Source organism: Prionailurus viverrinus, unplaced genomic scaffold, assembly GCF_022837055.1.
Source record: "Prionailurus viverrinus isolate Anna unplaced genomic scaffold, UM_Priviv_1.0 scaffold_35, whole genome shotgun sequence".
Classification (NCBI taxonomy): Eukaryota; Metazoa; Chordata; class Mammalia; order Carnivora; family Felidae; genus Prionailurus; species Prionailurus viverrinus.
In genome coordinates, this window is record NW_025927605.1 from 5913844 (window position 1) to 5939030 (window position 25187).

A 25187-nucleotide genomic window follows, 5' to 3' on the forward strand; every position below is an offset into this window, starting at 1 on the left:
CTCGAGGGGCCCTGGAAAGCCGGGTTTAGCCCTGGCCGAGAGCCGCTGGCTTTGGGAGGACCTCTGATCTGGTCCCGCCTCTGCCGCTTGCGCTGTGTGGCCGTGGCCGAGTCATTTCTACACTGACTATCTGTATCCCTGCTGGCATCCAGTGAATATTGATGGAATGACACATGAATAATGTGTGTTCTAGAGCCAGTGGTGTGCTGATAAGTGTTCGACAGCCGACTCTCTGGAGGGAAGAGAGCAATATATGCATATATATGGTACATAAATTTATTCCCAATTTCACTGATGTAAAGGATGTAGAGCACACAATTTACAAATAATAATAGTACAATTGCAAATTCCATATAACTCGTTGATTCTCAAGAATCCTTTCATTGGGGCGCCTGGCTGGCTCAGTCCATAGAGCATACGACTTTTGATCTCGGGGTTGTGAGCCCCGCGTTGGGTGTAGACATTACTTAAAAATAAGAATCTTTTTCTTTAGGTTTATTTATTTGATTTTTGAGGGGGGGGGGAAATCCCAAAATCAGTGCTGTCGGTGTGGAGCCCTATGCAGGGCTCGATCTCACGAACCAGGAGATCATAATCTGAGCCAAAATCAGGAGTTGGATGCTTAACTGACTGAGCCACCCAAGAACCCCAAAAATAAAAATTAAAAAAAAAAAAAGAATCCTTTCATTGATTTTTGGCAGTCTCTTGTATGGGTAGCCTGTGGTATGGAATTGCAGCATGAATGTTGGTTGATGTTCTCCTCAATGTCAGTGTAAGAGGAGAGTGAAAAAAAATAAAGAGGGTCTTATTATGGGAGTGACTTGCTTGCTGAATCAGAAAACAGTTTTCAAATACTGAAAGAACATTTCCTCAGTTTCTTTGCTATTCACATTGTAATGGCTATAGGCATACGTAGCACATTAAATTAAAATCTAAACTGTTAACTTTTTCTCCATCACTTTCTTAAATCTAGATAATCGACACAACAATAAATCAAGGCCCTGATTTGTAGCATTTGCTGATATCCATGGTGTAAATACTCCCACCATGGCTGATTTCAATCTGCCGCACACATTGTTACTGAAGGAAAGAGACGAGTGGTAACATACCCTTTCGTAGCAGTTTCCTCATGCAGGTACAATAACAACTCCAAGAGCATAGGTAAGTAGTAATAGTAAAATTATTAGAAAGTGATGAGTTTTGAAATTTTATTACCTTTGTCTTAAACCTCATTTAATTATAAGTGTGTACAATTTCATTTTTAATAGTGGCTGTGTTTAACAATTTGGCTTGCAAAATTCCTGAAGTGTTAACAGTTGGCCTTCGCGGTCCTGGACAAGCCAGCTCCCCAACAGCTTTACGCCTCAGTTTTCTCATCTGCAAAATAGGGATAAGGACCGCTGCTTCGCTTACTTGCAGGCCTGTTGTGAAGATCAAATAAGGTAAAGCTTGTTGAGGATACTGGACTGGAGGGGACGGAGAGGACTGGACAGGAGACTGCAGGCAGAGAGATCGGTTGGGAAACCATTGCAATCCCATGAGAGATGCTGAGGGATGCAAGAGAGGAGGAGGAAGGATCAGCCAGCAGAACTTAGCAACTCTGCACCTCAGGGTGCATTGAGGTGAAGAAGATATGAGTCCTGGAGCCAGAGAGACCTTTTTAAAATGGAAATTTGTTGGGGCGCCTGGCTGGCTCTGTTGCTAGAGCATGCAACTCTTGATCTCTGGGTCATTAAGTTCGAATCCCACAGTGGGTGTGGACTTTACTTAACAATAAAATTAAAAGCGAAAATAGAGGTGCACCTGGGTGGTTCAGTCAGTGAAGTGCCCAGCTTCGGCTCAGGTCATGATCTCACAGTTCATGAGTTCGAGCCCCGCATCGGGCTCTCTGCTGTCAGCAACAGAGCCCACTTTGAATCTTCTGTCTCCCTCTCTCTCTGCCCCTCCCCCTGTGCACACTCTCTCTCACAACTATTTAAAACTAACTAAATAAATAAAATGGAAATTTGTCCATAACCTGTGACTGTAACACTTTGTAGTTTCCCATCATTCTTAGGCTAAAGACAAAACTCCTTAAGGAGGCCTATGGGGTCCTGTGTGATCTGATCCCTGCTTCTCTCTGGCTTCATCTCCCACCAACAACCACCTTGGAGAAATCTCCCTGCTAGGTACTTCCTCCCCACCCAGCTCCAAAACCACTCCTTTGTTGCACTGACTTGCACACGTGTAATTTTTCATCTGTCTGTGGGGTTATTTGATTAAAATCTGCCTTCCCTACTAGGCTGTAAATTCTGTAAGGGCAGGGGCCAGGTTTGCTTTTGGCCCATTCATGGACTCTCCAGGGCCAAGGACTGTTCCTGGCACAGAGTGGGATGCTGGAACATAAGCAGGGAATGGTTGTTCAACCCCATGCCTTGCAAGGGGCTCCTGATACAAATTCATCTCTAATTCTGCACAACACAGTATCTTTCCTTGCCCATGAAGAAACAGGCTCAGAGAGTTATTCACCCAAGGTCACACAGTTCAAAAAGGTACAGTGGATTTCAAAACCACCCTCTCTCCTTCAGCTACCTCTCAGGTGTCACTCAGATTTCTGGAGAGAAGAAGAGAAGTTGCTATAGGATCACAGAACACTTGAAGCCAAAGGAGATCACCCAAGGTCCTTGGCTGTCTCTGGCAAACCTTCCTGGCCCCGGAACAGGTTAGCCCATGAATGCAAGGTCTGTAGCTGTGCAGCGCCCTCTGCTGTCCAGCTACTCTCTTGGTTGGGGAGGGAAGCTATGTCCCCACCTGGTGTGTCCCCATCTGGGGTATCTCGGCTCTCCTCCAGAGCACACAGAAGCACAGGGAAACGCACATAGGCTCTTTTCTTTTTTTTTTTTTTTTTTTAGTTTTCTTTATTTTTAGAGAGAGAGAGAGCGTGAGCAGGGGAGGGGCGGGGGGGGGGGGTTACGGAGAGAGAGAATCCCAAGCGGGCTCAGTACTATCAGCACAAAGCTCCACGTGGGGCTTGATCCCACAAACCGTGAGGTCATGACCTGAGGTGAAATCAAGAGTCGGAGGCTGAAATGACTTCGCCGCCCAGGCACCCCCACACAGGCTCTTTCTAAGGTTGGGCGAGGAATACTGCCTTTCTCCATTTCCTTAAATGCCCGAGCAAAGGAAGTATATCTTTGTAGGAGCTGGATTTGCATTTGCTGAGCAAGTTTTGTGTCTACACCTCTCTTTCACTGAGGACTATCTAGGGGGTCCCTGAAGTGGTAGGACCCTAGTTTAAAAGGTTTGTGAATGGGTCGCCCGGGTGGCTCAGTCAGTTGAGCGTCCGCCTCTCGATGTCAGCTCAGGTCTTGATCTCAGGGTTGTGAGTTCAAGCCCCCCACGGGGCCCCACACTGGGCATGAAGCCTACTTAAAAACATAAGAAATGAAAATAAAAACTCAGAGAACTTAAACCAGTCCTGAGGTTCGCTTAGTCATTCAGCAATGGGCTGGGCTTCGGGGGTGTGGTGACCAGGCGATCAACACTGCCCCTGCCCCTCTGGAGCTTCCCAGCTAGCTTGAGCCCTAATCACCCCCTTTCCTAGATGTATGACCAAGAGCAAATGATTTAGTACCTTTGAACCTGTGTCTCATTGGTAAAAATAGTTCCATAATAATCCCCCCGCCGCCGGGGCTGTTGTGGGGGTTACGTGAAAGCTTACACAGAAATGGTAAAACGCTACCCAAACGTTGGTTGTCATTATTATGAAAAGCCTCTTGGGGGGCAAAACCGATTATTATTATGTCTTTATACAGTGTGTCTGTTGCCCCTCCGCTAACAGTCACCAGTAAGACCAAGAACTTGGAATGGGTCGTTCTGCCCTTCATCTCTCTCTCTCAGCACATGGAATCAGAGAGGCCGCGGAGAGACTATGGATGTGTGATATAGGCCTGCCTCCACTCCCTGGCTTTGTGGCTTTGAGAAGCCACAACTTCACTGGCCTTCAGTTTTGGTTTTAGTTTCCTTCTCTATCCAAGGAAGTTCTGGGCTATAGGCACGTCCAGGTCTGACATCATAGCGGTTCTGCTGGGGGGTTGTCCTCAACCCCCCTCCTCGCCCTCCCCCCTGTTCCGTCCCCACTTAGGTTCCAAGGCAGAGTTGTGTGCAGGGCCTGCCTGTAAAGCTCTTCCCTGTGAAGGGAAGTTTTTTAGCAACCACCACCCATCCCTTCCTACATACTTCCGGTGCTCTGGGACATCAAAGGTTCAAGGGAGTGGGCAGAGCGAGAGGGGAAGAAGCCAAGAGACAGCATGTGTAAGTGAGGCCAGGTCTCTGGGTGGGTGGGGAGCACGAGTGGTGGAAGAGGGAGGGAGAGGAAGGCAGGAGATTTGTTCTATGACAGCCTGCAAGAGTCCAGCGTAGGGAAGGATGTGAGGGGTAAGAAACCGGGGGGAGAGCAAGAGGGGTTAGGCACAGTTTTCATGAAGGAAGGGAGGAGACAGGACTTAGGATGACAAAATGAAAGGGGAAGAAGCAGAAGCAAAACGTTGTTTGCTCTCTTCTCCCTGTCCCCACCACACACACACACACACCCATTGGCTGTGGTTGTTACCTCCGTGGTGCTGGAGAAGAAAGGCTCCCCCCAGTGTGGAGGTGAAGACTTCGTGGAGGCCCCTACTCTGTAACGAACAACCGTGCGCTCCTAGGGGAAGTCTTTACCTCTTTGGGCCTTGATTTACTCCTCAGGAAGGAGGCTTTATTAAGGTCTCTAAGGTTGAACAAGGTCGTGGTGGGTTTGATGGGGGGGCAGCGTGGAGAGTCAGAAGTCTGGGTTTAAGGCTCAACTTTTTTTTAAGCTTATTTATTTATTTTGAGAAAGAAAGAGGGAGAAAGAGAGAATCCCAAGCAGTCTCTGCACTGTCAGCACGGAGCCCGATGAGGGGCTCGAACCCACGAACCGCGAGATCGTGACCTGAGCCTAAACCAAGAGTCGGACGCTTAACCGACTGAGCCCACACAGGCGCCCCTGAGTCTCAACTTAAAGTGAGCATCTATGTGATCTTGGGTGAGTCTCTGAGCCTCAGTGTCTGCATCTGTGAAATGGGGATGAGGATATTGACCCTACTTACGTGCTTGTGGGGAAGATTCATTGAGATAACGTACATGAAAAACACTTAATAAACTGCCACCATTTGTACAAAGATTGACTGTAGTTATATTAGGCTCTCTTCCCCACCCTGGCCACCCCCAATCTCAAATTCCAGTTCGGCAGCACGGTGCCAGGGGGATACGGGCAGCCACAGCAGGTTGCCAGGACCCGCAGCTTGGCCCTTTATCGTGCCCGTCGCAATTGCTGCCAGGAGGCTGAGTGGAGCAGAGGGGTGGAGAGAGGGGCACGAGCTCATCTGTGGTTGCTATGGCGCCCCATCCAGGATTTGCCCATCGCTCCTAATGGAGCAAAGGGCAGAGGGAGGGAGGAGGGAGGGAGAGAACAACTGGTCTCTTCCTCTCCCCTCCCATTTATGTCTCTCTGGAGCTGATGCAGGGTGGGGAGTGGGGGGAGGGAGCCTAGATGCTGGATGAGAGGAGGAGGGAAGAGGGGTGGTGCCAGGATTAAGAGGGTTTCCAATGGGGGGGTGGGTCACACTGAGAGAGGAGGGGCAGAGCCCTCATGCCTACATCCAGAAGCCTGCTGATGACGTTAGAGAGAAGGAAAAACAGGCAAGACAGCCCAGTGTGAGAGAGAGAGGGAGAGAGGAAGAGAGAAAGCCAGGACAGGAGGCTGGGAGCCAGCCAGCCTCTGCCTGGGCTCTCCTGAGCCTGCTGATCCCCCAGGCAGCCTGGACCCCGGGGTCCCCGAGAGCTGCCCCGAAGATGGGCACCAGGGCAGTGGTCGCGCCCCACCCTGTATGGGGGCTGCTGGGCTGCTGTTTCTTCTGCAGCTGGGCTCTGGGGGACCCACGGCCCCTCCGCTCTCTGCCGCCACTGTCCTCCCAAGTCAAGCCGGGCTCCGTACCTATGTGGGTACCCCCAGAGGGGGCTGAGGCAGCCCTGGCTTTTCTCTACTCTGGAGATGCCCAACAGCTGTCAGGGGCTAATTGCACTGAGCGCTACGAAGCCCACGGCGCAGGAGCCAGACCGGGGCTCCCCCCAGTCCTGTGGAGGGCAGCGGGCACCCTTGCCCAGGCCGCCAATTTCCTCAACATGCTGCTACAAGCCAACGACATCCGCGAGTCCAGTGTGGAGGAGGATGTGGAGTGGTACCAGGCACTGGTCCGCAGCGTGGCCGAGGGGGACCCAAGGGCGTACCGGGCTTTCCTGATCTTTAACCCTCCACCAGGGGCCAGCCACCTGCAGCTGGCCCTGCAGGCCACCCGGATAGGGGAGGAGACCATCCTTCAGGACTTGTCTGGAAGCAGGGTACAGGAGGAGAGCCCAACCGGGGCCCCGGACACCTCTGCCCTGCAGAAGCGGGTGCTGACCAATGACCTAGGGAGCCTCGGCAGCCCCAAGTGGCCACAGGGGGACGGCTATGTGGGAGACATGCAGCATGTGAAGCTATCTCCCCCCTTTCTGGAATGCCAGGCCGGCCGGCTCCGTCCTGGCTGGCTTATCACGCTTTCTGCCACCTTCTATGGACTCAAGCCAGACCTCAGCCCAGAGGTCAGGTAAGTACGTTTGTGCAGTGTTCGACGCGTTTGTGGGTATGTGGGGGTGGGGGGCTCGAGTCCAGCCAGCTGTGCGTGGGCCATTTGGCACACGCATGCGTATCTGGGGGGCACAGATGTGCGTATTCGCATTCAGCTGTGTGTATTTGCAGTTGACTCTGGTATTCTGTAACTGTTAGCACACACAGGTGCGAGTATACATAGTGACATAGTGTGTATGAATCAATCCACTTACATGTGGGGATACGCATGTGTGCGTATGGACGTGTGGATGTAGCAGGGCATAGGTCTTGGCGTCCACGTCTGAGTAGTGGGGAGAAGGCAGGGGAAGGCTTGATGTGGATGACAGTGATGGCCCAGGCACGAGACGTCTCAGAAGAGCCAGGCGGGCACTCCAGGAGCCAAACCTGCTGCTCTCTAGCCGTCTAGAACTATAAAAGGAGACTTCTCCGAGGGAGGAAAAGTTCTTTGGGGGGCGGGGGCGGGGGTGGTGGGGAAGCTTGGAACCATTGCCCTTTCCGTCTAGGAGTCGGCCAGGTCCCCAGGGTCACTCCCAATGGCTATACTCTTAGATCAAGTGGGTTCCAGTCCTGCCTGTCCTGACTGGTACTCTTCAAATAACCGACTTTCTCCTTCAGAATAAAGAGGTCACTGGGAGCCCTGGTGGGAAGGAGGCAGCAAATGGACACAGAACTGCAAGGCATGCGACAATCAACATTGTTTTCCCAGCTATGTGTCCCCATTCATTGCTCCTAGCAGGGTTCCCTCGTGCCAGCCAGCAGCCTGGCTCCTAGCCAGCGCTCTCCCCCGCTCAGCCCAGAGCAGGGGTGGGGAGCCCTTGGACCAGGCAGCTCCATTCCACAGTTCCTTTGCTGTGATCAATTCAGATCTGGTTTGGGCAGAGTGTGGGGGGTGTGGTTAATAGCTGAGTTCTGTGTGTGTGTGTGTGTGTGTGTGTGTGTGTGTGTGTGTGTCCATGCAGTGGAGAAGTGTGAAGATCCCCTTCAGACAGATCATCAGAGCCCCCGCTCCCACATGTCTTGACATGCCCCCTCCCTCCACCCATTGATAGAAACCAGGACATGCCAGGATGTTGAAAAGCCGAGGGATGTTGGGGGGACAACCTTCCAGGAAAGCAGATCGTTGCCCACAGAAACAGTGAGGATTAATAGCTCTAGAGACATGGAATGCAGCCCTGCCCTCTCTCCTGACACACTGCAGCCACTAGGCTGAAGGTTGCAAAGCTTGCATTCCTCCCTAGTCTGGGGCCCAAGGACACACGTCCACCTTGGCATCCTTCATGGTACCCCTAACTGCCAATTCACTGCCCTAGGGGGCAGGTGCAGATGATCGTCGATCTTCAGAGCGTGGACATCAATCAGTGTGCCAATGGGCCGGGCTGGTACTCTAACACACACCTGTGTGACCTCAACAGCACCCAGGTAAGGATAAGGAGGATGGTGACGTGGGGTGGGGCGCTAGGGTCCTGCCTCCCTTCCCCTTTCCCGTCACTGCCACCACCCAGCTCCCAGGAGTAGCTGACAAAAGTGTACCAGCCTCTCAGGGCCTCGGGGGAATCCCTAGTGATGAGATAAACAGAGATGGGATACCAGGCTTGTTAAAAGTGAGGGCACTTACTGTCAACTGTCTTTCAATAAAAAACAGAAACTAAAAAAAAAAAAAGAAAGAAAGAAAAAAAAGAGGAAGAAGAAAATTCAGAAAGGATGCATTGATGGTCATTTCTGAGAAATTCCCAACTCCCCCGGCTTGATACGCAATAGCGCTTAAGGTTGAATGAATAATCAAAAATATGAACATTGAGGGCGCCTGGGTGGTTCAGTTGGTTGAGCATCTGACTTCAGCTCAGGTCATGATCTCACGGTGTGTGAGTTCGAGCCCCAGGTCTGGCTTTTTGCTGACAGCTCGGAGCCATTAAATATATATATATATATATATATATATATATATATATATATATATGAACATTTATATATATATAATATTTTTATATATGTGAATATTTATATATTCATATTTATATAAATTTTATATAATTGTATATATTTATATATATATATATTATATATATATATATATATATATATATATGAACATTGAAAAAGAAAGTGACCGGGCTCCTGGCTGGCTCAGTCGGTAGAGCATGCAGCTCTTGATCTCGGGGTCTTGAGTTCAAACCCCACAGTGGGCGTAGAGCGTACATTAAAAAAACAGTGAGGACACTTACAGCTTACTCCCCACCTCCCACTGGAGACAGCCACCCTCATTCCTTTGAAATCTCAGTGTGCCTCTCCCTTTTGGTACTGGGTGCTCCAGCATCCATCCCCAGGACCGCAACCTGAGCCCCTATTAGTCATCCCCTTTCCTTCCCCTGGACTACATTCTCCTTGTCGACAGAGCTCTGGGTTCCTTCTGACCCACAAAGGATGCTCTGTTGGTGTTTGTTGATCCAAGTGTAATGGTTGGTTGGAGTAGGGGAGAAATCTAACCAAAGAAGGAGCTTGAAGAGCTCTGGGACCAGTAAAGGTGATGGAACCAAAGCCAGATGCCGGCAGAATCAAAGCCATGGATGCAGGAGAATCTGGATGATGGAAAGCAATGGCTGGTAATCCTGAAAGCCAAGGGCTGGGAAACTGGGAGGCCAGTGAACTAATCCGCTCCACGGTTGCACTCGACTGCATGTTGTTCCTAGGCTGAAGCGGAGCCAAGGCGAGCCCTGCAGGCTGCTGGGAGGTGGGGCGGGTTTGGGCATCCGTTGCTCTTCAGGGCACGTGTGTTTGAAACTGTAAGTCCAGGGATGGAGAAGGGCCGCCATTATTCGGTGCCTTATTAAACCCAGCCACGGCTCGTCTCCATACGCATTTGTCTGACTCTGCAGACTGTGGCAAAAACAGAGCGTGTTCTAGGGCCCCGGGCAAGAGGGGAAGCTGGGCCCCAATTTCAGAAGCATCACCCTCTAACTTTTCTAGGTAAAAGGTGCCAGATATGGAATCTCCCAGGGTGAACCCCTTCCTTTATCCCACTGCTGTCTGTCCCTAACCACTCCCTGCAGCAGAGCTGACCTCATCCACGTGCTCCTTTTCCCTGCCTGGCTCTGAGGTCTGCTCGGTCCCCTGCTGGGCAAACATCAATGGGTGAAGGTGGAGTAAAGAGCTGGCCTTGGCATCCCACTGGCCTGGCATTAGCCTGGCATTAGGGCTGGGGAAAGCAGTCCTGTGCCAAAGCCAGATGGCACCTGGTAGGGGAAACTGCTCCTCTGTGGGGGCCTTTTCAACTCACCTGTGAGCCAAAGAGGGAGACTGATGGGGACCCTTTGAAGCAGGATGTAGGCACATAGGTGCGATCGGACTCCGAGTTCTCCCAAATTCCACCTCGCCCAGTCCCTCGCTCCGACAGCTGGGCACTAGGAAATGAGACCTGTATGGCTCCTGTCATTGCAAGTCAGAATAAAAGGGTGATCTGTCCCCAAACTGTATGTCGAAAAGAGGTAACCGCGGGGCTAGAGTAGGGCTTCCAGGGAGGGAAGGCTTCCTAAGGACTAGGGAGGACTTCCGGTAGGGAGGGGCCCCTCGTATGGACCAGGGGCCGTGGATTGGAAGGTACATGTACCCTCCACCTCTTCCCAAAAGGGAAATCCCCATATAAATACCTATCATGTTTGTCATCCCCGCAGTGTGTCCCCCTGGAGAGTCAGGGCTTTGTCCTTGGCCACTACCTGTGCCGCTGCCGACCGGGCTTCTACGGGGCAAGCCACTCCGGGGGTATGTTAATTGTGGTGAGGGTCACTGTGGTGAGGGTCAGGCTGGGCCGGGCGGACGGGGCACCTGAGGGAAAAAGGCAGGCTGGGAGGAGACTTGTGGGGCAAGGGCAGAAGGTCAAGAGAAGCAGGAGAGGCAGGCAGGGTCCAACTTGGGGGTGTCCGCGCCTTCTGAAAATGACCCCACAACAGGCCAATCGGATGCAAGTTGACCTTGCAGCGAACCCTAGCCTGGCATCACCTCTTCCTAGTACCCTGTCCTCCCCTGGGAACATCCACTTCCTCGTTCCTCCCCTTCCCAGCCCTTGCCCTGGCGGTGACAAGGACGACATCGGAGCGGTGACATCGGACGGAGAGGGAGAGGGCTACGGTGACCCGTGCGAGAGCAGGCTGGGATGCCCCGGGCCATGCCCCTCTCCTTGCACCCATCTTGTTCTTTATAGGGTTAGAAGAGAGTGCCGCCCAGCCTACTGGGCAATTCGGGTCCCCTCAGGGCAGCTCTGGGAGGCTGCTGCGGTGCCGGCCATGTGCCGAGGGCTGCACCAGCTGCGTGGATGCCACGCCGTGCCTGGTGGAGGAAGCTCTGGGGCTGCGGGCCGCGGTCCTGGCCTGCCAGGCCTGCTGCATGCTGGCCGTCTTCCTGAGCATGCTGGCCTCCTACCGCTGCCGCCGAAGCAAGGCAAGCAAGGCCCCACGTCTCTGCCCTACCCACGTCCTTCCCACCTCGAGTCCCCAGCATCAACTGGAGACCAGAGACTACCTAAGACTAGAGCTCAGAAGAAATGGGTTCTGGTCTGAATTCTTCAACTCACCCACTGTGTGACATTAGGCAAAGTGGCCCCGCTGCCTTAGATTTGTTTCCTCACCTGGAAAATGGAGGCATTGGACTTGGCTCAAAACACAGTGTAGGTACTCGGGGGAAGTGATCTGGACCCTCGTGGGGCTCCCAGTTGAAAGGAGGAAGCAGGCAAGTAAGGAAAAAGCGCAGCAAAACAGAGGCGAGGGGGGAAAGTGGGTATTGGTATAGCTGTGGCAGCTCAGAGAAAGGCCCCAGTTGTCCTGCCGAAGATGGTCCGGGAGAGACTTTCCGGAGAACGTGACGCTTGAGCCAGGCCTGAGGGCCAGCTAAATGGTTACCAGGCAGAGAAGAGGTTACCTAGACAAAGAATCGGTCTGACCCAAAATTTCGAGGGAACGCGTGAGATCCCTTCTAGCTCCAACAACTTGTGAGTTGAGCCCAGGTCTCCAGCGAGGCCCAGGCTGGGATTGGGAGAGGCATGGGGCTGGGGGACTCGAGCTTTATGCCACCTGCACCCCGCTTAGCGTGGTGGAACTAAGAGCCTGTGGTGGGAGTGGGGCCGTGGCTGTGGGCGGAGCGGGCGGAGCTGATGTTCCAAGGCAAGGCCTTGGTTCAAGGCCAGTAAAAGTGACCCCTAAAAAAGGCCCGAGACTCTCCTCCCACCATCGTCCAGCCTCTGTCCTCCCACTGCCCTGCTTATACGCCTCTCTCTTTCCTGGGTTCACAGAGGATCCGAGCCTCTGGAGTTGTCCTGCTGGAGACCATCCTTTTTGGATCCCTGCTTCTCTACTTCCCTGTGAGTTTGTGGCCAGAGTCTGGCCCCGCCTCATCCCTGGCTGGCGCCCTCCACAACCCAGAATCCTTCCTCCTTTCTGCTCTCTTGGGGAGATTCAGAGACCTCCAAATCCCCATACTCATAACCTACAAATGACAGGCTGGCCTAGTGAGCTCTGGAGCCAAAGAGTCCAGGCTAAAAAGAGCGCTATGACTTACTGTGTGACTTAGGACAATTTACCTAACCTCTCTGATACTTGAGCCGCTCCTCTGCAGAAGGGAGGTGATGATGCCTCTATTGCAAGGCTGTTAGGAAGGTCAGCAATGGGCTTAGCATAGGCCTAGCACATTAGAGGAAGTACAGTGGTGGGGACACCTGGGTGCCCCAGTCTGCTGAGCGTCTGACTTCGGTTCAAGTCACTGGCTCACGGTTTGTGAGTTCAAGCCCTGCATCAGCTCACTGCTGTCAGCACAGAGCCCTCTTTGGATCTTCTGTCCCTCCCCACCCCATCTCTGCCCTTCCCCCGCTCACACTCTTTCTCAAAAATAAATAAAACATTTTTTTTTAAAGAGGAAGTGCAGCTAAGAGCAGCTATTTTTGCCCCCCCCTTTCTCACCCCCCCCCCCCAGGTGTTCATCCTGTACTTCAAGCCCAGTGTTTTCCGCTGCATCGTTCTCCGCTGGGTCCGGTTGCTGGGTTTTGCCACTGTCTACGGCACCATTATACTCAAGCTTTATAGGTAGGGTCTGGGGCAGACCTTGCTCTCATGCTGCTCACTCCGGGCTCCCCCAGCTCATCTGGAACAGGGTGGAGTTCTTCCCAGCCAGCTCCACCCCCCTGTGCGGGGCCCACCCCCCCAGGCCTGCCCCTGTCACAGTAGCCCTCCCCAGCATGCAACATTTTGTGGGGTGGGGAGGCAGCACACCATGGAAGGGACAGGAGGATGGGTATTACGGAGGGGAAGGAAGCCACGGACAGAGGCCAGAGACCTGGCCCCCCTCTCCTTGGTCCTCCCCCTATGCCCCACACCCCTGTAGGGTGCTCCAGCTGTTTCTGTCCCGAACGGCCCAGCGGGGCCCCCACCTGAGCAACGGGCGGCTGCTGCAGCGTCTGGGGCTGCTCCTGCTGCTAGTGCTGGGCTTCCTGGCCGTGTGGACGGCGGGGGCCCTGGAACGAGGCATCCACACGCCCCTGGTGACCCGAGGCCACACTCTCGCAGGCCGCCACTTCTACCTGTGCCACCACGACCGCTGGGACTACATCATGGTTGTGGGTGAGCTGCTCCCGCCGAGCCCGCCTCACTCTGGCCCTCAGCCCTGCACCTCCGGCGGGGGGGGTGGGGGGGGGGGGGCAGTGCTCCTGACCTAGTCCTCCTGCCTTGTCTCCAGACCCCTGGCCCAGGCTCCCCCCAGCACACCCGACAGAGAAAGGGGCTGCTGAGGCGGTGCCTGACTCGGTGGCCCCTGCTTTCCCACAGCCGAGATGCTGCTCCTGTGCTGGGGCAGCTTCCTCTGCTACGCCACCCGAGCTGTCCCCTCGGCCTTCCATGAGCCGCGCTACATGGGCATCGCCCTGCACAATGAGCTGCTGTTCTCTGCGGCCTTCCATGCAGCCAGGTGAGCACGGGCCCTCCTACCCACCACTCCTCCCACCCTCACACCTCTCCTTGCCTCTCCCAGGCCAGGGAACCCCATCCCACAGCCATCCTCGCAGCACAGCTATGACTTGGCAAGGCGAGGAAGGCCTCTCATCTGTAGCTCTCTCCCTACCCGGCAGACACCCTTCCTGCACCCCGTGTCTCACCCGACACCCAGAAAGAGGAAGCATGCGCACTCCTAACTCCTCTCCTATTCCCAAGCCCCGTCTCCGGCACCTCCACCATGCTCCTTCCCACACGTGCTCAATTCTCCCTGCCTTTCCCCACCACCCTCCCACCTCAGCCGATCCAGCAACAGGCCTGCTATGAGGGTCTGCTAGGACTTGGCCCTGTGGTACAGGCAGAATCGACCCACGGGACAGCCCATCACAGAGGTGTGGAGGACAAGTCTGTGCTCTAGGCAACCAGAGAAGAGTAGTCTGGGAGGGTTTCTCGGAGGTGGGGGTTAACGTGAGCTTGAAGTGGGACCTACATCCGAAGAGAGGGCAGGAAGAAGGAAAACTGCCCTTTCCAACCCACCCAGAACCTCCACGGAGATCAGGGCTCAGGCTGGGTGGTGGGCCAGTGAGACAGGTGAGAGGGAACAGGCCACTCCCTCCCACCCACCGGTAACGTTCGTTCCCCTCCCCTCCCACCCTCAGATTTGTGCTGGTTCCCTCCCTGCACCCGGACTGGACTCTGCTCCTCTTCTTCTTCCACACCCACAGCACGGTCACCACCACGCTGGCTCTGATCTTCATTCCTAAGGTGAGGTCTTGCCCCTCCTGGCTGTGAGCCAGACCCCAGCCCCTTTGAAAGGGGCGCGCCGTGGATCTGTTGCTGCCTCAGCGCCCTCTCCAGGTCAGAGTGAGGATGACACCCGGGGGTGAGAGGGCGGAGCCACAGGGCGCTGAGTGGAAGCCCACTTGGGGTGGGGGTCGGGGGGAAGCTATTGTATCTCAACGCCTCGACTCTCAGGGCAAAGGAAATAAGAGCTAGGGCTGTAGGGGTCCTTGTAACACAACTGGCAGTTTCGTTTGGTGGACCCTGAAAAATCATCTTGGAAGCAGTTACAGAGGGATGGGTTGGGGAGCTGAAGGACATGGCTAGGAATTGTGGGGGCAGGGGCTCAGGACCTCCCCTCCCCGGTCTCTGAGCTAGAGAAACTCAGGGAGAATGAGGGGGAGCAAAAGTCTCCACGCCCTCAGAATTGCAAATTAGAGAGGCTGTGAAGATTGGATTTCATGAGGCAGGTGGGAATAGGCGTGAACAGGGAGCGAAGTTGACTCTTTTTCCCTGTCACACCCACCCTGGCCAGTTCCAGAAGCCGGGGGCTCCTCCCCGAGAGGAGATTGTGGATGAGGTGTATGAGGACGAGCTGGACCTCCAGCGGTCAGCTTCCTACCTGGACAGCAGCATCGCCTCGGCCTGGAGCGAGCGCAGCCTGGACCCCGGAGACATTCGGGTATGCGCCGCCCTCCTTGCCTCCTTTGGATGCTAGCCTTTCGGGACTGGGCCAGGATCGCTGCTGCCCTGCCAGCTGGGCTGTGTACCACTGCAGGTCCCCTCTTGTCCCCAGCTTGTCTCTCTAAGACCTGCCTCCCTCCCTTCTCCACCATTGCCCTAAGCTGCTTCCCCCTGACTCTATTCAGATGAGGTCACAAACCACCCAAGTGGAAAGACCCCCAAAGTCCCTGTGGCCCAGGCTGCAGACCCATGAGTGGAGCTCCACCCCCACTCAGCAGAGGCATCATGAGGGGCAGATTAAGAAGCCTCTCAGTCCCCATTACACTCGGGCTGCAGGTGACCCTAGGGCCAGCTATGGGGCTGGGTAGTTCAGGCAGTTAGCGGCTACCAGAGATTTCCACAACAGGATACCCATTCCCTGGACCTGGCGGTCTTAGAGGAAGGGAGTTCTTCCTGAGTCTTACCTCGGGAGAGCGTCTTTACTCTTCTTTTTCTGCTTAGGAGGGTCATAGTCACGGAACCCAAATGAGAGGCTCAGTGGGTAGGAAATAAGGAAACTTGGTGGTCTAAGCCCGTTGTCTGATAAAACGTAAGGTGTGGTTAACAATCTCTGGAAGCCATCTGTCCATTCCTTCTGTCTCCACGGGGCTTCTGTACACTTGACTTGTTTGCATCTCCCAATTCCCTCCTTGTCCCAAGTGTCTCTGCCTGGCTTTCCCCCATGTCCTCCTCACCCTCTGGGCTCTGCTCCCCTGGGAAGAGGCTGACCTGAGGCCCCGTCGAGCAGGGAGGCCAGAGAGTATGGGGGCGCGCTGCCACAGCAGTGCTGCCTTGGGCCCCCCGCTTTGTGGAACAGCACCCAGTCTCTCTCCCGATGCTGACTCTGGGGAGAAACCCAAAAGTGTAAGACTCTCAAAGTCCCATTCCCTCACTTGCACCTGAATATGACACTTTTCACACCATTGAGCTCATGCGATCCTCTTAAGGAAGCTAACAGTAGGTGGCCGGTTCTTTTTTTGTTTGTTGTTTAATTAAAAAATATTTTTCCATGTTTGTTTATTTTTGAGAGACAGAGCACGAGCAGGGGAGGGGCAGAGAGAGAGGAAGACACAGAATCTGAAGCAGGCTCCAGGCTCTGAGCTGTCAGCACAGAGCCCAATGCGGGGCTCGAACTCTTGAACCGTGAGATCATGACCTGAGCTGAAGTTGGACGTCGGCTGCTTGACGGACTGAATCCATAGAAGCAGAGAGAGGGGAGCCTGGGTGGCTCAGTCGGTTAAGTGTCCGACTTTGGCTCAGGTCATGATCTCATGGTTTCTGAGTTTGAGCCCCGTGTCAGGCTCTGTGCTGACAGCTCAGAGCCTGGAGCTTGCTTCTGATTCTGTGTCTCCCTCTCTCTGCCGCTGCCCCCAACCACGTTCTGCCACTCACGTTCTGTCTCTCCAAAATGAATTAAAAAAAAAACACACAAAACAAAAAAAACAGAGAGACAGAGAGCTCTAGAAATAGCCTCCAGGCACATGATGGGTCACCGGTCTCAAACCCAGATTTCCCACCCCCCAAGCCGGTGGCTTCCCATCAGATGACAGTGCCCCCAGAGGAAGGGGTGCACCCTGCATCCTTGGGTCCAAGAGGACCTGGCTGGGAGTGGACAGGCGAATTCTGAGAGTGTGCAAAGCAGGGAGGGAACACAGCTTGGTGAGAAAGAGATGTGCAGAGACAGTGGTCCAAATAACGGCCGAGGGGGAGGCAGGGCAGCCCCCAGGGGGATGGAGAGAGCTTAGCCGTGCATCTGACCGGGGGCTCTGCTCTCCCCACCCCTCCCCTTCCCGCAGGACGAGCTGAAGAAGCTCTACGCCCAGCTAGAGGTCCACAAGACCAAGGAGATGGCCGCTAACAACCCGCACCTGCCCAAGAAGCGGGGCAGCTGGCGCCAGGGCCTGGGCCGCTCCTTCATGAGGTGCCTGGCCGAGTTCCCGGAGGCCCTGGCCCGCCAGCACTCCCGGGACTCGGGCTCCCCCAGCCTCGGCAGCCTGCCCGGCTCCTCGCGCCGCCGGCTGCTCAGCTCCAGCCTCCAGGACCCCGAGGGGCCCCCAGCCCTGCGCAAGTCCCGCAGCGCCTACGACCACGACCGCCACAGCCGCCGCCGCGAGCAGGACCCGCCGCTCCTCGACTCGCTGCTGAGGAGGAAGCTGGCCAAGAAGGCCTCGCGGGAAAGCAGGGAGAGCCGGGAGGCGGCGGAGGGGCCCCTGGGCCTGGGCTTCAGGTCGGCCAGCGCCCACAACCTGACGGTGGGCGACAGGCTGCCCCGGGCCCGGCCCGCGTCCCTGCAGAAGTCGCTCAGCGTGGTGGCGGGCTCCAGGGAACAGGCCCTGCTCCTAGCCAGCCAGGCCTACCTGGAGGAGACCTATCGGCTGGCGAAGGAGCGAGAGGAGAGGAAGAAGGCCGAGGCAGCCTCGGCCAGCCCAGTGAGGAGGCCATCGGCCAGGAGGCCGGAGCGAGCTCGAGGGGCGCCCCTGTCAGCCCCACCTTCCCCTGCCAAGAGCCGCAGTGTGCACGGCTCCCATGCCGCCGCCGCCGCCGCCGGGAGTCTTCAGGAGGAGGCCACGAAAAGGCTGCCTCACCCGCCCGTCCGGCACCAGGTCTCCACACCCATCATGGCCCTGTCCGGGGCCTGCCTGGGAGAGCCGAGGATGCTCTCCCCCACCTCCACCTTGGCTCCCGCTCTGATGCCGGCTCCAGCCCCAGCCCCGACCCCGCTGCCCGCCCTGGCACCAGTCCCAGTACCCCCCCAGAGCCCCAGCTTGCTCACCTTCATCTGCCCCTGGGAGAATGCAGAACTGCCAGTCAAGAAAGGAAATGTAGCTCCAGAGGGCCCCGCGGGGCCAGAGCGAGGCAACCACTCCCCTGCCCCGGCTCGGGCCAAGCTCTGGAGGGCCCTCTCGGTTGCAGTTGAGAGAAGAGGGACGGGGGAGAGTGGGATGGCCACAGAGGATGGACGTCTCCAAGGGGAAGCCGGTGAGGGGGACGAAGACAAGTCCAAGGTCTTCTCTAAATCCCACAGCCTCAAGACCCCTGTTCAGCAGGGTTCCATGCACAGTCTCGGCCTGGCTATCAAAGCTCTGACCCGTTCTCGGAGCACTCACAGAGAGAAGGAGAGCGGGGAAGGGAGTCCTGAGCCGGAGGAGAAGGGCAGAGCCTCGGGAGAGGGCGTGGGGGCCTGCCCCCGATCTCCCAGGCTAGGCCGGCCCAAGGCCGTGAGTAAGCAGGCCGCCCTCGCACCCTGTGACGATGAGGAGACCCTCCAGAACCAACAGAACGCTCACACCAGCAGAATGCTCCAAGTGTACCACCAGGAGGGCGGCAGGGAACAAGAAGAGGGAGGCAGGAGGGCATCCCAAGGTCCCGGGGAGGCAAAAGTAGAGAGAGACGGTAAAGCGGGGTCTGCTGCACTGAGGCAAGCCAGGCAGGGCACAGTCGGGGACAAAACTGCCGAGCGAGCAAAAGAAGCCCCCGTGGGCTGGCGGGAAGCGCCCAAAGCTGGCCTCCAGCCCACGGGCAGTGCTGACCGCAGGATGGCAGAGGTATGCCCCAGGGAAGTCGCCCAGTCAGAAGCAAGTCAGCCTGACCGTGGCAACAAGGCCCAGATCTGCCCCTGGGAGGTGAGTGAAGGGGCCCCTGAGAAGGGGACACAACAACAAGCTCTAGATGACTCCCAAGAGAGAAGGAAGGAGTCGGAAAAGTCAGGGCCCCAAATCGTGGCTGTCGTTGCTCGGAAAAAGCCAGAGAGGCTGGTCAGGGGGCAGGAGGTGGTATGTCCCTGGGAGGGTGCCGATCCTGGGAGTCTGTGCTCTTGGTCAGCCTCTCAGGACGCTGACAGAAACGACGGCAGGTCTGAGGCAGCGGGCCGGCTAGATGCTAGAGAGGTGGAGAAGCCTCAGCAGGGAGCCACAGGCCCAGGAGCTTGTATACCTGACACTACCAAGGCAGAGCTCTGTCCCTGGGAGGCATGTGAAGGAGAGAATGGAAAACCATTCCAGGAGGGAGTGAAGCTTCCCCAGGAAAAGCAGGAAACCCCCAAGAAAGCAACCTTCTGGAAAGAACAGAAACTGAGTGGAGACTTGGAGTCTTTTTGTCGGTGGGAGAGGACAGATTTCCGGGGTCCCTCAGCAGTCTCTACTCCGGCCCCGGGAACCCCTGTGTGCTCCGGGAGTTTGGGCAGTAGCATCTCGGAGGTGTGTCCATGGGAGGCAGGAGATGCTCCCGTCAGGAAAGCAGAGGTCTGTCCCTGGGAGCTGGGTGATGAGGTAGTGGGGAAGGAACTGCCGAGTCAGGGGACAGGTGGAGAATTTCTCCAGGGAAAGGGGAAAGCCTCTAGAAAAGGGCTCTTTGGAGAGATGGGGGGACAAACTGGAAAAGCAGTGCAGAAAAGTAGTCAACAGCAGGAGTCAGTGTGTCCCCAGGACAGCACAGCCCCTGGGCACCCCAGCCCATGTCTAGATAATTTCTCAGCCAAAGGTGCTGGCCAACTCCTCAGCAATGGAGGAAGCAGGGCAACACAGGTATGTCCATGGGAAGAGCCCAGGCCAGAGCTGAGGGAAGTAACACCTGCCAGGGCAGAACTCTGTCCCTGGGAGGTAAATGAACGAATAAGAGAGGACTGGACATCAGGACAGGCAGCAAAAGCAGGAGAATCTCCAAAGGACAAGGAGAAAATGCCTGGAACATCAGGAATCAAAGATGGCGCAGCTTGGGAAAAGCCTGAGGGACAGCTCCAAAATACGGAAGCAGTCTGTCCTTGGGAGAATGTGGACCCTGGCAGCTTCTCCCCACAACCAGGTCCTCAAGACACAGGTAGAGCCGAAGCCAGTTTCCACATGTCAGGCAGCGTGAGAGGCAAAACTGCTGAGATCTGTCCCTGGGACATGGAAGAAACCATGCGTGCTGAGAAGGCTGAGGTCTGTCCCTGGGAGGTGAGTGCTGGAGCAAGGCAGGAGAGAGCTTTGGGAGTTGAGGCCATTAGGAAATTTCCAAATGACACAGGAAAGGCTTCTGCAGGTCCTGGACCCGGCGAGATAGCTGTTACCTCTCCAAAGAAGCCGGAGAGGCCAGCCTGGGAGCGGGAGGTGGCCTGTCCCTGGGAAAGCTTGGATCCAGGGGGCTCCTCTCAGCATTCGGACACTCTGGGCACTGACAGACCAAAAGGTGGACTCCAGGAAATGGACCATGTGGGGTGCAGGGCAGCTGAGGTGTGTCCCTGGGAAGTGGAGGAAGCACCTACCAGTGAGAAAGCCAAGATCTGTCCCTGGGAGGTGAACGAAGGAGCTACTGGGACAAGATTGGAACAAGAAAGGGGGAGTGACTCAGCAGGACAGGAGAAAATTCTAGAAAAGGGGAGACTCACCTCCCTGGGAGAAGACAGATCAAAATGGGAGACAAAACAGAGTCAAGAAGAGGAAGCTAGTTGTCCTTGGGAGAAGGACTTGAGGGCTCCCTCTGCTCAGGGCCCTGAGGTCTCAGACTCATTCCTCAGCACGAGTGGCAATGTGAAAGAGGGACATTCCTTGCAAGCGAGGGATGAGGCAGTGGAGGAAGGGAACCTGACACAAGATGCAAAGATGGGCTCCTTCCCAGAACACAGAACCCCAGTAGAAGCCCCATCTTCAAAAGCAGAATTCACTACTGAAGATAGGGGGAAAGCAAGCAAAGAACTACAATCTGTCTGTCCACGGGAGAGCATGACCCCGGCAGGTGCTTCCTCCCACCCGGACGGTCAATGCCGTGACCAACCTAAGGCCGGCTCTCAGGACCTGGCTGGCGTTGGGGGCAGGCTTGCTGAGGTGTGCCCGTGGGATGATCCTAACCCTGATGGCAGCGCCAAAGCTGATATCTGCCCCTGGGAGGTGACTGAAAGGGTCCCTGACGAAGGGATGGCAAGACAGGATGGGAAAGGGACACCTCAAGAGAAGGGGAAGGTCCCAGGAAGACCAGAGCCCCAAATTGTGGCAGTTCAGGAAAAGCCAGAGAGGGCAGATGGGAAACAGGAGGCGGTGTGTCCCTGGGAGAGTCAGGATTGTGGGGGTCCGTCTCCGCAACCAGCCCCACAAGCTTCTGCCAGAAGCGAAGGCAGTTCGGAGGCAGCAGGCAGTGTGGGGGCCAGGGTGGCAGAAGTGTGTCCGTGGGAAGCAAGAGAGTCTCCATCTGCTAAAGAAGCAGACATCCGCCCTTGGGAGGCGAAGACAGAAGCTGCTGAGAAAGGGGGACTGGAACAAGAGGTGGACGGAAAATCCCAAGGGCAAGGAGAGATGATCCCTCAAAAGGCGGCATCTCCGAGGACTGAAGAACACTTTTCAAAAGCAGCAGCAAAAGTCAGCAGAGAGCAGGAGACAGTCTGTTCAGGTTCCGGGGAGCTCCTCCCCCAGCCAGAGGCTCCGGACACTGACCAACCCCAAGTCAGTCCCCACGGAGTAAGCAGTATGGGGAGCAGGATGGCAGAGCTGTGTCGATGGGAAATCACAGATCCAGAAGGAAATAAAATAAAGGGCACCATGGCAGACATCTGTGATTGGGAGGGAACCGGAGCCCCACCTGAGGAATCTGGCCTTCTGGCTTTAACAGCAACTCAGACAGAAATATTTCTCCCCCCAGCCCCTGAGAACCCACCATGCCTTTTAGTCCACAGACCTCCGGGTAGCTTCCTTCCAGAGAGCAAAAGCCCCCGCCCTGAGGGGAGCAAGGCAGCCACTACTTTTACTCTAGAAGGGGTCCGAGAACTCCAAGGAGCTTCAGGACACGAGCCAAGGACCAGCTCAGTCCCAGAGCCAAGTCTCCAAGAAGCTGAGGCTCACGAGTCTTCCTCCTTCGCTGAAGACAAAGAAGTGGCTTCTAAAGCTCCATATGAAGAACTCTCCCCTCCAACTGTCTATCCTTGGGACTGTGAGTAACAGATCCATCGGGTGAGGCCAGACATCTGGTGGCTGGTTTTCAAGAGCCAAAGTCCTTTCCAAGTCCTCCATGTTCCCCAAGAGCCGAGTCAAAGACACTTGGCCACTTGCCCTCTCCATGAAGGCCAGAAGTCAATCATTTGGACAACAAATTGTACAAGAAGGGTGCAGCTCAGACCCCAACAGAAAGTCTTGTCCTCTCATTATCCCACTCTTCGTCCTGCTCCAGGGAACAAAGGCGAGACCCTCTGCTTCTGACGAATCCCCCCATCCAGCTAGAGGACTCAACACAGCTGTGTCTGGACACTCATAAGGCCAGTGTTTGGGATGAAAGGAAGTCAGCAGTGCCCAGCCCACATTTTCTCATAAAAAGACCCCTTTTTTGAGAAGAAACTATAAACCATGCAAGGCACTGGCAGCGTTAGGGTCTGAGGAATGCTATAAAAGGTCGTCACAGGAAGCTTAAGAAGCCACTTAACTCAAGTTCAAAGATAAATCAGGGGGAAAACCTTGAGTTTATTTATTTTGAGAGACAGGGAGACAGAGAGAGAGACAGAGCAGGTGAGGGAGTGAGAGAGAGAGGGAGAGAGAATCCCAAGCAGGTTCCACACCATCAGCGCAAAGCAGGGGGGAAACTTAATGGCTCAAAAAAAGTACCCCAAATGCCTTAAAGACCTTGTCATTTTGACTTTGGAGCTCCAGTTTCTGCTGTGTTGATCCTCATGCCTGCCCTTGTTGGCTGCTCAGGTAGAGCCAATCAAGCACTCTTCCTTCCTTATCAACATCTGCCATCCAAAGCAACACCAGAGACAGCATAGAAGGCAAGGCAGCGGCTCCACGTCCTCCCCACACTGGCCAAGGGAAAGTTCTCCCTTCCAGACACCCCCTCCAGTTTAAGGAGTGTGCCTCTTGCCAGCTTTTTCAAATCGTTCCTCCCCACTTCTGCCCCATCTTTGGCTAGTCTCAAGCTCATCTCACTGGCTCATTCTCCTCCCAGCCTTTCAGGGCTGTCACCAATGGGACCCCTCTCTGCTTGTCCACGCAACTGGAGGCAGGGGAATTTCTGGCTCTGATGTGAGAAGCACTCCAAACCGCTTGCTCAGTAACAAGAGGCCCACAACAGTTACCTTCCTGAGAAGCGAGAAAGAAGGTCCTGTTTGCAGTCAGCACAAGATTTACCCTCAGAAAGAGTAGCGCTACAGGGCAGGTTGTCCTGAGGACCGGTGAAAAGGCATCATGTAAACAGTTTTCTTCTTAGTGAGCTCGGCTCTATCCTCTCAAGTCAGTTCAGGCTACCCCGGCTTAAGTAATCCTAGAGACCAGTGCCGGAATAGGAGGATGTTAACCAGAGGGAAACCAGGAAGGAGAAAAGCACTGGTCAAAAAAGCCCTGGAATTGGCAGGGGTGAGGTGGGGGGAGGAAACAGGCTGAGCCGGGCAGGGGCACTGAAGATGGCAGTAAGCCCACCCTCTAACTGCACAGATACTGATGCCATTCACGGGGAAGAAAAAGACAAAACGAGAAGACCAAATACCCAATGGGGAGGGAAAAAAGGAGTCTGCATACAAATACTGTAGGCAGATTCAGGACTTTACAGAAGTAGCAAAATGCTCCATTTCCAAAAAGAAGGAATGGAAAAACTTTGTCATTCAGGGACCAGATGCCCCTGTTCCCATATCTAGCCTCTCCCACTTACCTGGTCCCTTGGCCTGGGATTTCAGGGGAGTAAAATGTAGTGTTGCTCTGGGCTCCTGCTAGTTAACCTCACCGCTCCTAAGTCGGTGAGAATTTTGCTAACCGCACAACAGAACAATTCCATTGTGTCTGGTCTAGCTGGGAACAGAAAAGTGATTCCTTTCACTGCTGTGAAATAAACCATGGGGGAAAAAAAATAAAGAATGTTTTCTCTTGACCACTAAGCAGTGGGTTCTAGCTTATTCATTATGGTGATTTTCTTTTTTCCAACGTTTTTAGAGAGGGACGGATCGGTCAAACAAGAGCAAGCCGGAGGTAACTACACTGCGGCCTTCAGGACTTTGAGGTGGTCTGGCTAATTCTCGGCCTGTATCCAGCTCCATGGCTGGCACTGCAGATGGTCTCTGCCTGGCCCTTCAAGCAAATCCTTCACATCTGGGCCATTTGCTCAGCTGGATTTGATCCCAAGGGGAAATGAAAATTGCACTTATCCTCTGGCTCCCTGGTGGCAGCTACCGCTTAGCTGCTATTTAGGATTATCTAGAGACCCCTGAGACAGATCTAGGGGAGTGGGATGAAACAGCTTATTTGAAGCACTGTTTTTATATATTCAGAGAAATCAATCGGTCATGTGCCCACTAAGCGTGTTTCTTCACATCTCTGCTTCCCTGCCCTCCCTGGATTACTTCCCCTTCCTCCATACTCCCCAGCTGTGGATCCTGCTGAAAGCACTTGCCTTCTCATTTTGCCTTAATCCAGGGCTCAGGCAAATAGGATGTGGCCAGACCTCACTTCAGACATGCTGCAGACTGATGCACATTTTAAGCCAAAAGGGCTGAGACTAAACGGTATATGATAAAGAGTGGCTGCTCTGGATTAAGCCGCCAGTGCTGCCTCTCCCCGGGGCATACACATCTTGTTCCCACAGTCTGCATTCAACAGCTGTTGTAAAAAGATCAGCTTTCCCCAGTGAGGACTGGTCTGTTGTCTGCCTTGCTGAGACGGTAGTTGTAGAGAGACTGAGGAGTTAGGTTACATCAGTTACTAGATGTAGAGGAGTTACATCAGTTACTAGAAACTGATTCTGGTCTCTTTGGATTCTGCTCTCAGGATAAGATCAGAACAGATTAATCCTGACCCTAAGGGACAGACTTGTTAAAAGAAAATTCTAGGGGCACCTGGGTGGCGCAGTCGGTTAAGCGTCCGACTTCAGCCAGGTCACGATCTCGCGGCCCGTGAGTTCGAGCCCCGCGTCGGGCTCTGGGCTGACGGCTCAGAGCCTGGAGCCTGTTTCCGATTCTGTGTCTCCCTCTCTCTCTGCCCCTCCCCCGTTCATGCTCTGTCTCTCTCTGTCCCCAAAATAAATAAACGTTGAAAAAAAAATTTAAAAAAAAAAAAAAAAGAAAATTCTAGGCTTGAAAAATACAAAGTATGAGAATTAAGGTCCTA

At 54.7% G+C, this 25187-nt stretch overlaps 1 protein-coding gene and 2 long non-coding RNA genes across 3 annotated transcripts; 2 read left to right on the forward strand and 1 right to left on the reverse strand.

Moving 5' to 3' along the window:
- Positions 1 to 12: 12 nt before the first annotated feature.
- On the forward strand, positions 13 to 1791 carry LOC125158677 (uncharacterized). The gene is made up of 3 exons (XR_007149456.1): positions 13 to 266; positions 974 to 1161; positions 1269 to 1791. It is a non-coding gene; the product is annotated as an uncharacterized LOC125158677 (long non-coding RNA).
- Positions 1792 to 5853: 4062 nt separating this feature from the next.
- On the forward strand, positions 5854 to 23103 carry GPR179 (G protein-coupled receptor 179). The gene is made up of 11 exons (XM_047845318.1): positions 5854 to 6647; positions 7981 to 8089; positions 10339 to 10426; positions 10866 to 11101; positions 11949 to 12017; positions 12626 to 12735; positions 13034 to 13269; positions 13474 to 13612; positions 14295 to 14400; positions 14951 to 15097; positions 16935 to 23103. The coding sequence occupies exons 1-11, from the start codon at positions 5854 to 5856 to the stop codon at positions 22041 to 22043; spliced, it is 7143 nt and encodes a 2380-aa protein (XP_047701274.1). The 3' UTR covers positions 22044 to 23103.
- LOC125158380 (uncharacterized) lies at positions 9746 to 10392 on the reverse strand. Its single transcript, XR_007149372.1, has 3 exons — positions 10315 to 10392; positions 9945 to 10093; positions 9746 to 9778 (listed from the first exon to the last, which is right to left on the reverse strand). It is a non-coding gene; the product is annotated as an uncharacterized LOC125158380 (long non-coding RNA).
- Positions 23104 to 25187: the final 2084 nt, after the last annotated feature.

Bases quoted from the DNA above. Each gene is read 5' to 3' on its own strand.
- GPR179 (XM_047845318.1), top strand. From the start codon at position 5,854: ATGGGCACCAGGGCAGTGGTCGCGCCCCACCCTGTATGGGGGCTGCTG. The intron at 6,648-7,980 runs GTAAGTACGTTT...TCACTGCCCTAG, and splicing joins GACCTCAGCCCAGAGGTCAG to GGGGCAGGTGCAGATGATCG. The intron at 12,736-13,033 runs GTAGGGTCTGGG...ACACCCCTGTAG, and splicing joins ATTATACTCAAGCTTTATAG to GGTGCTCCAGCTGTTTCTGT.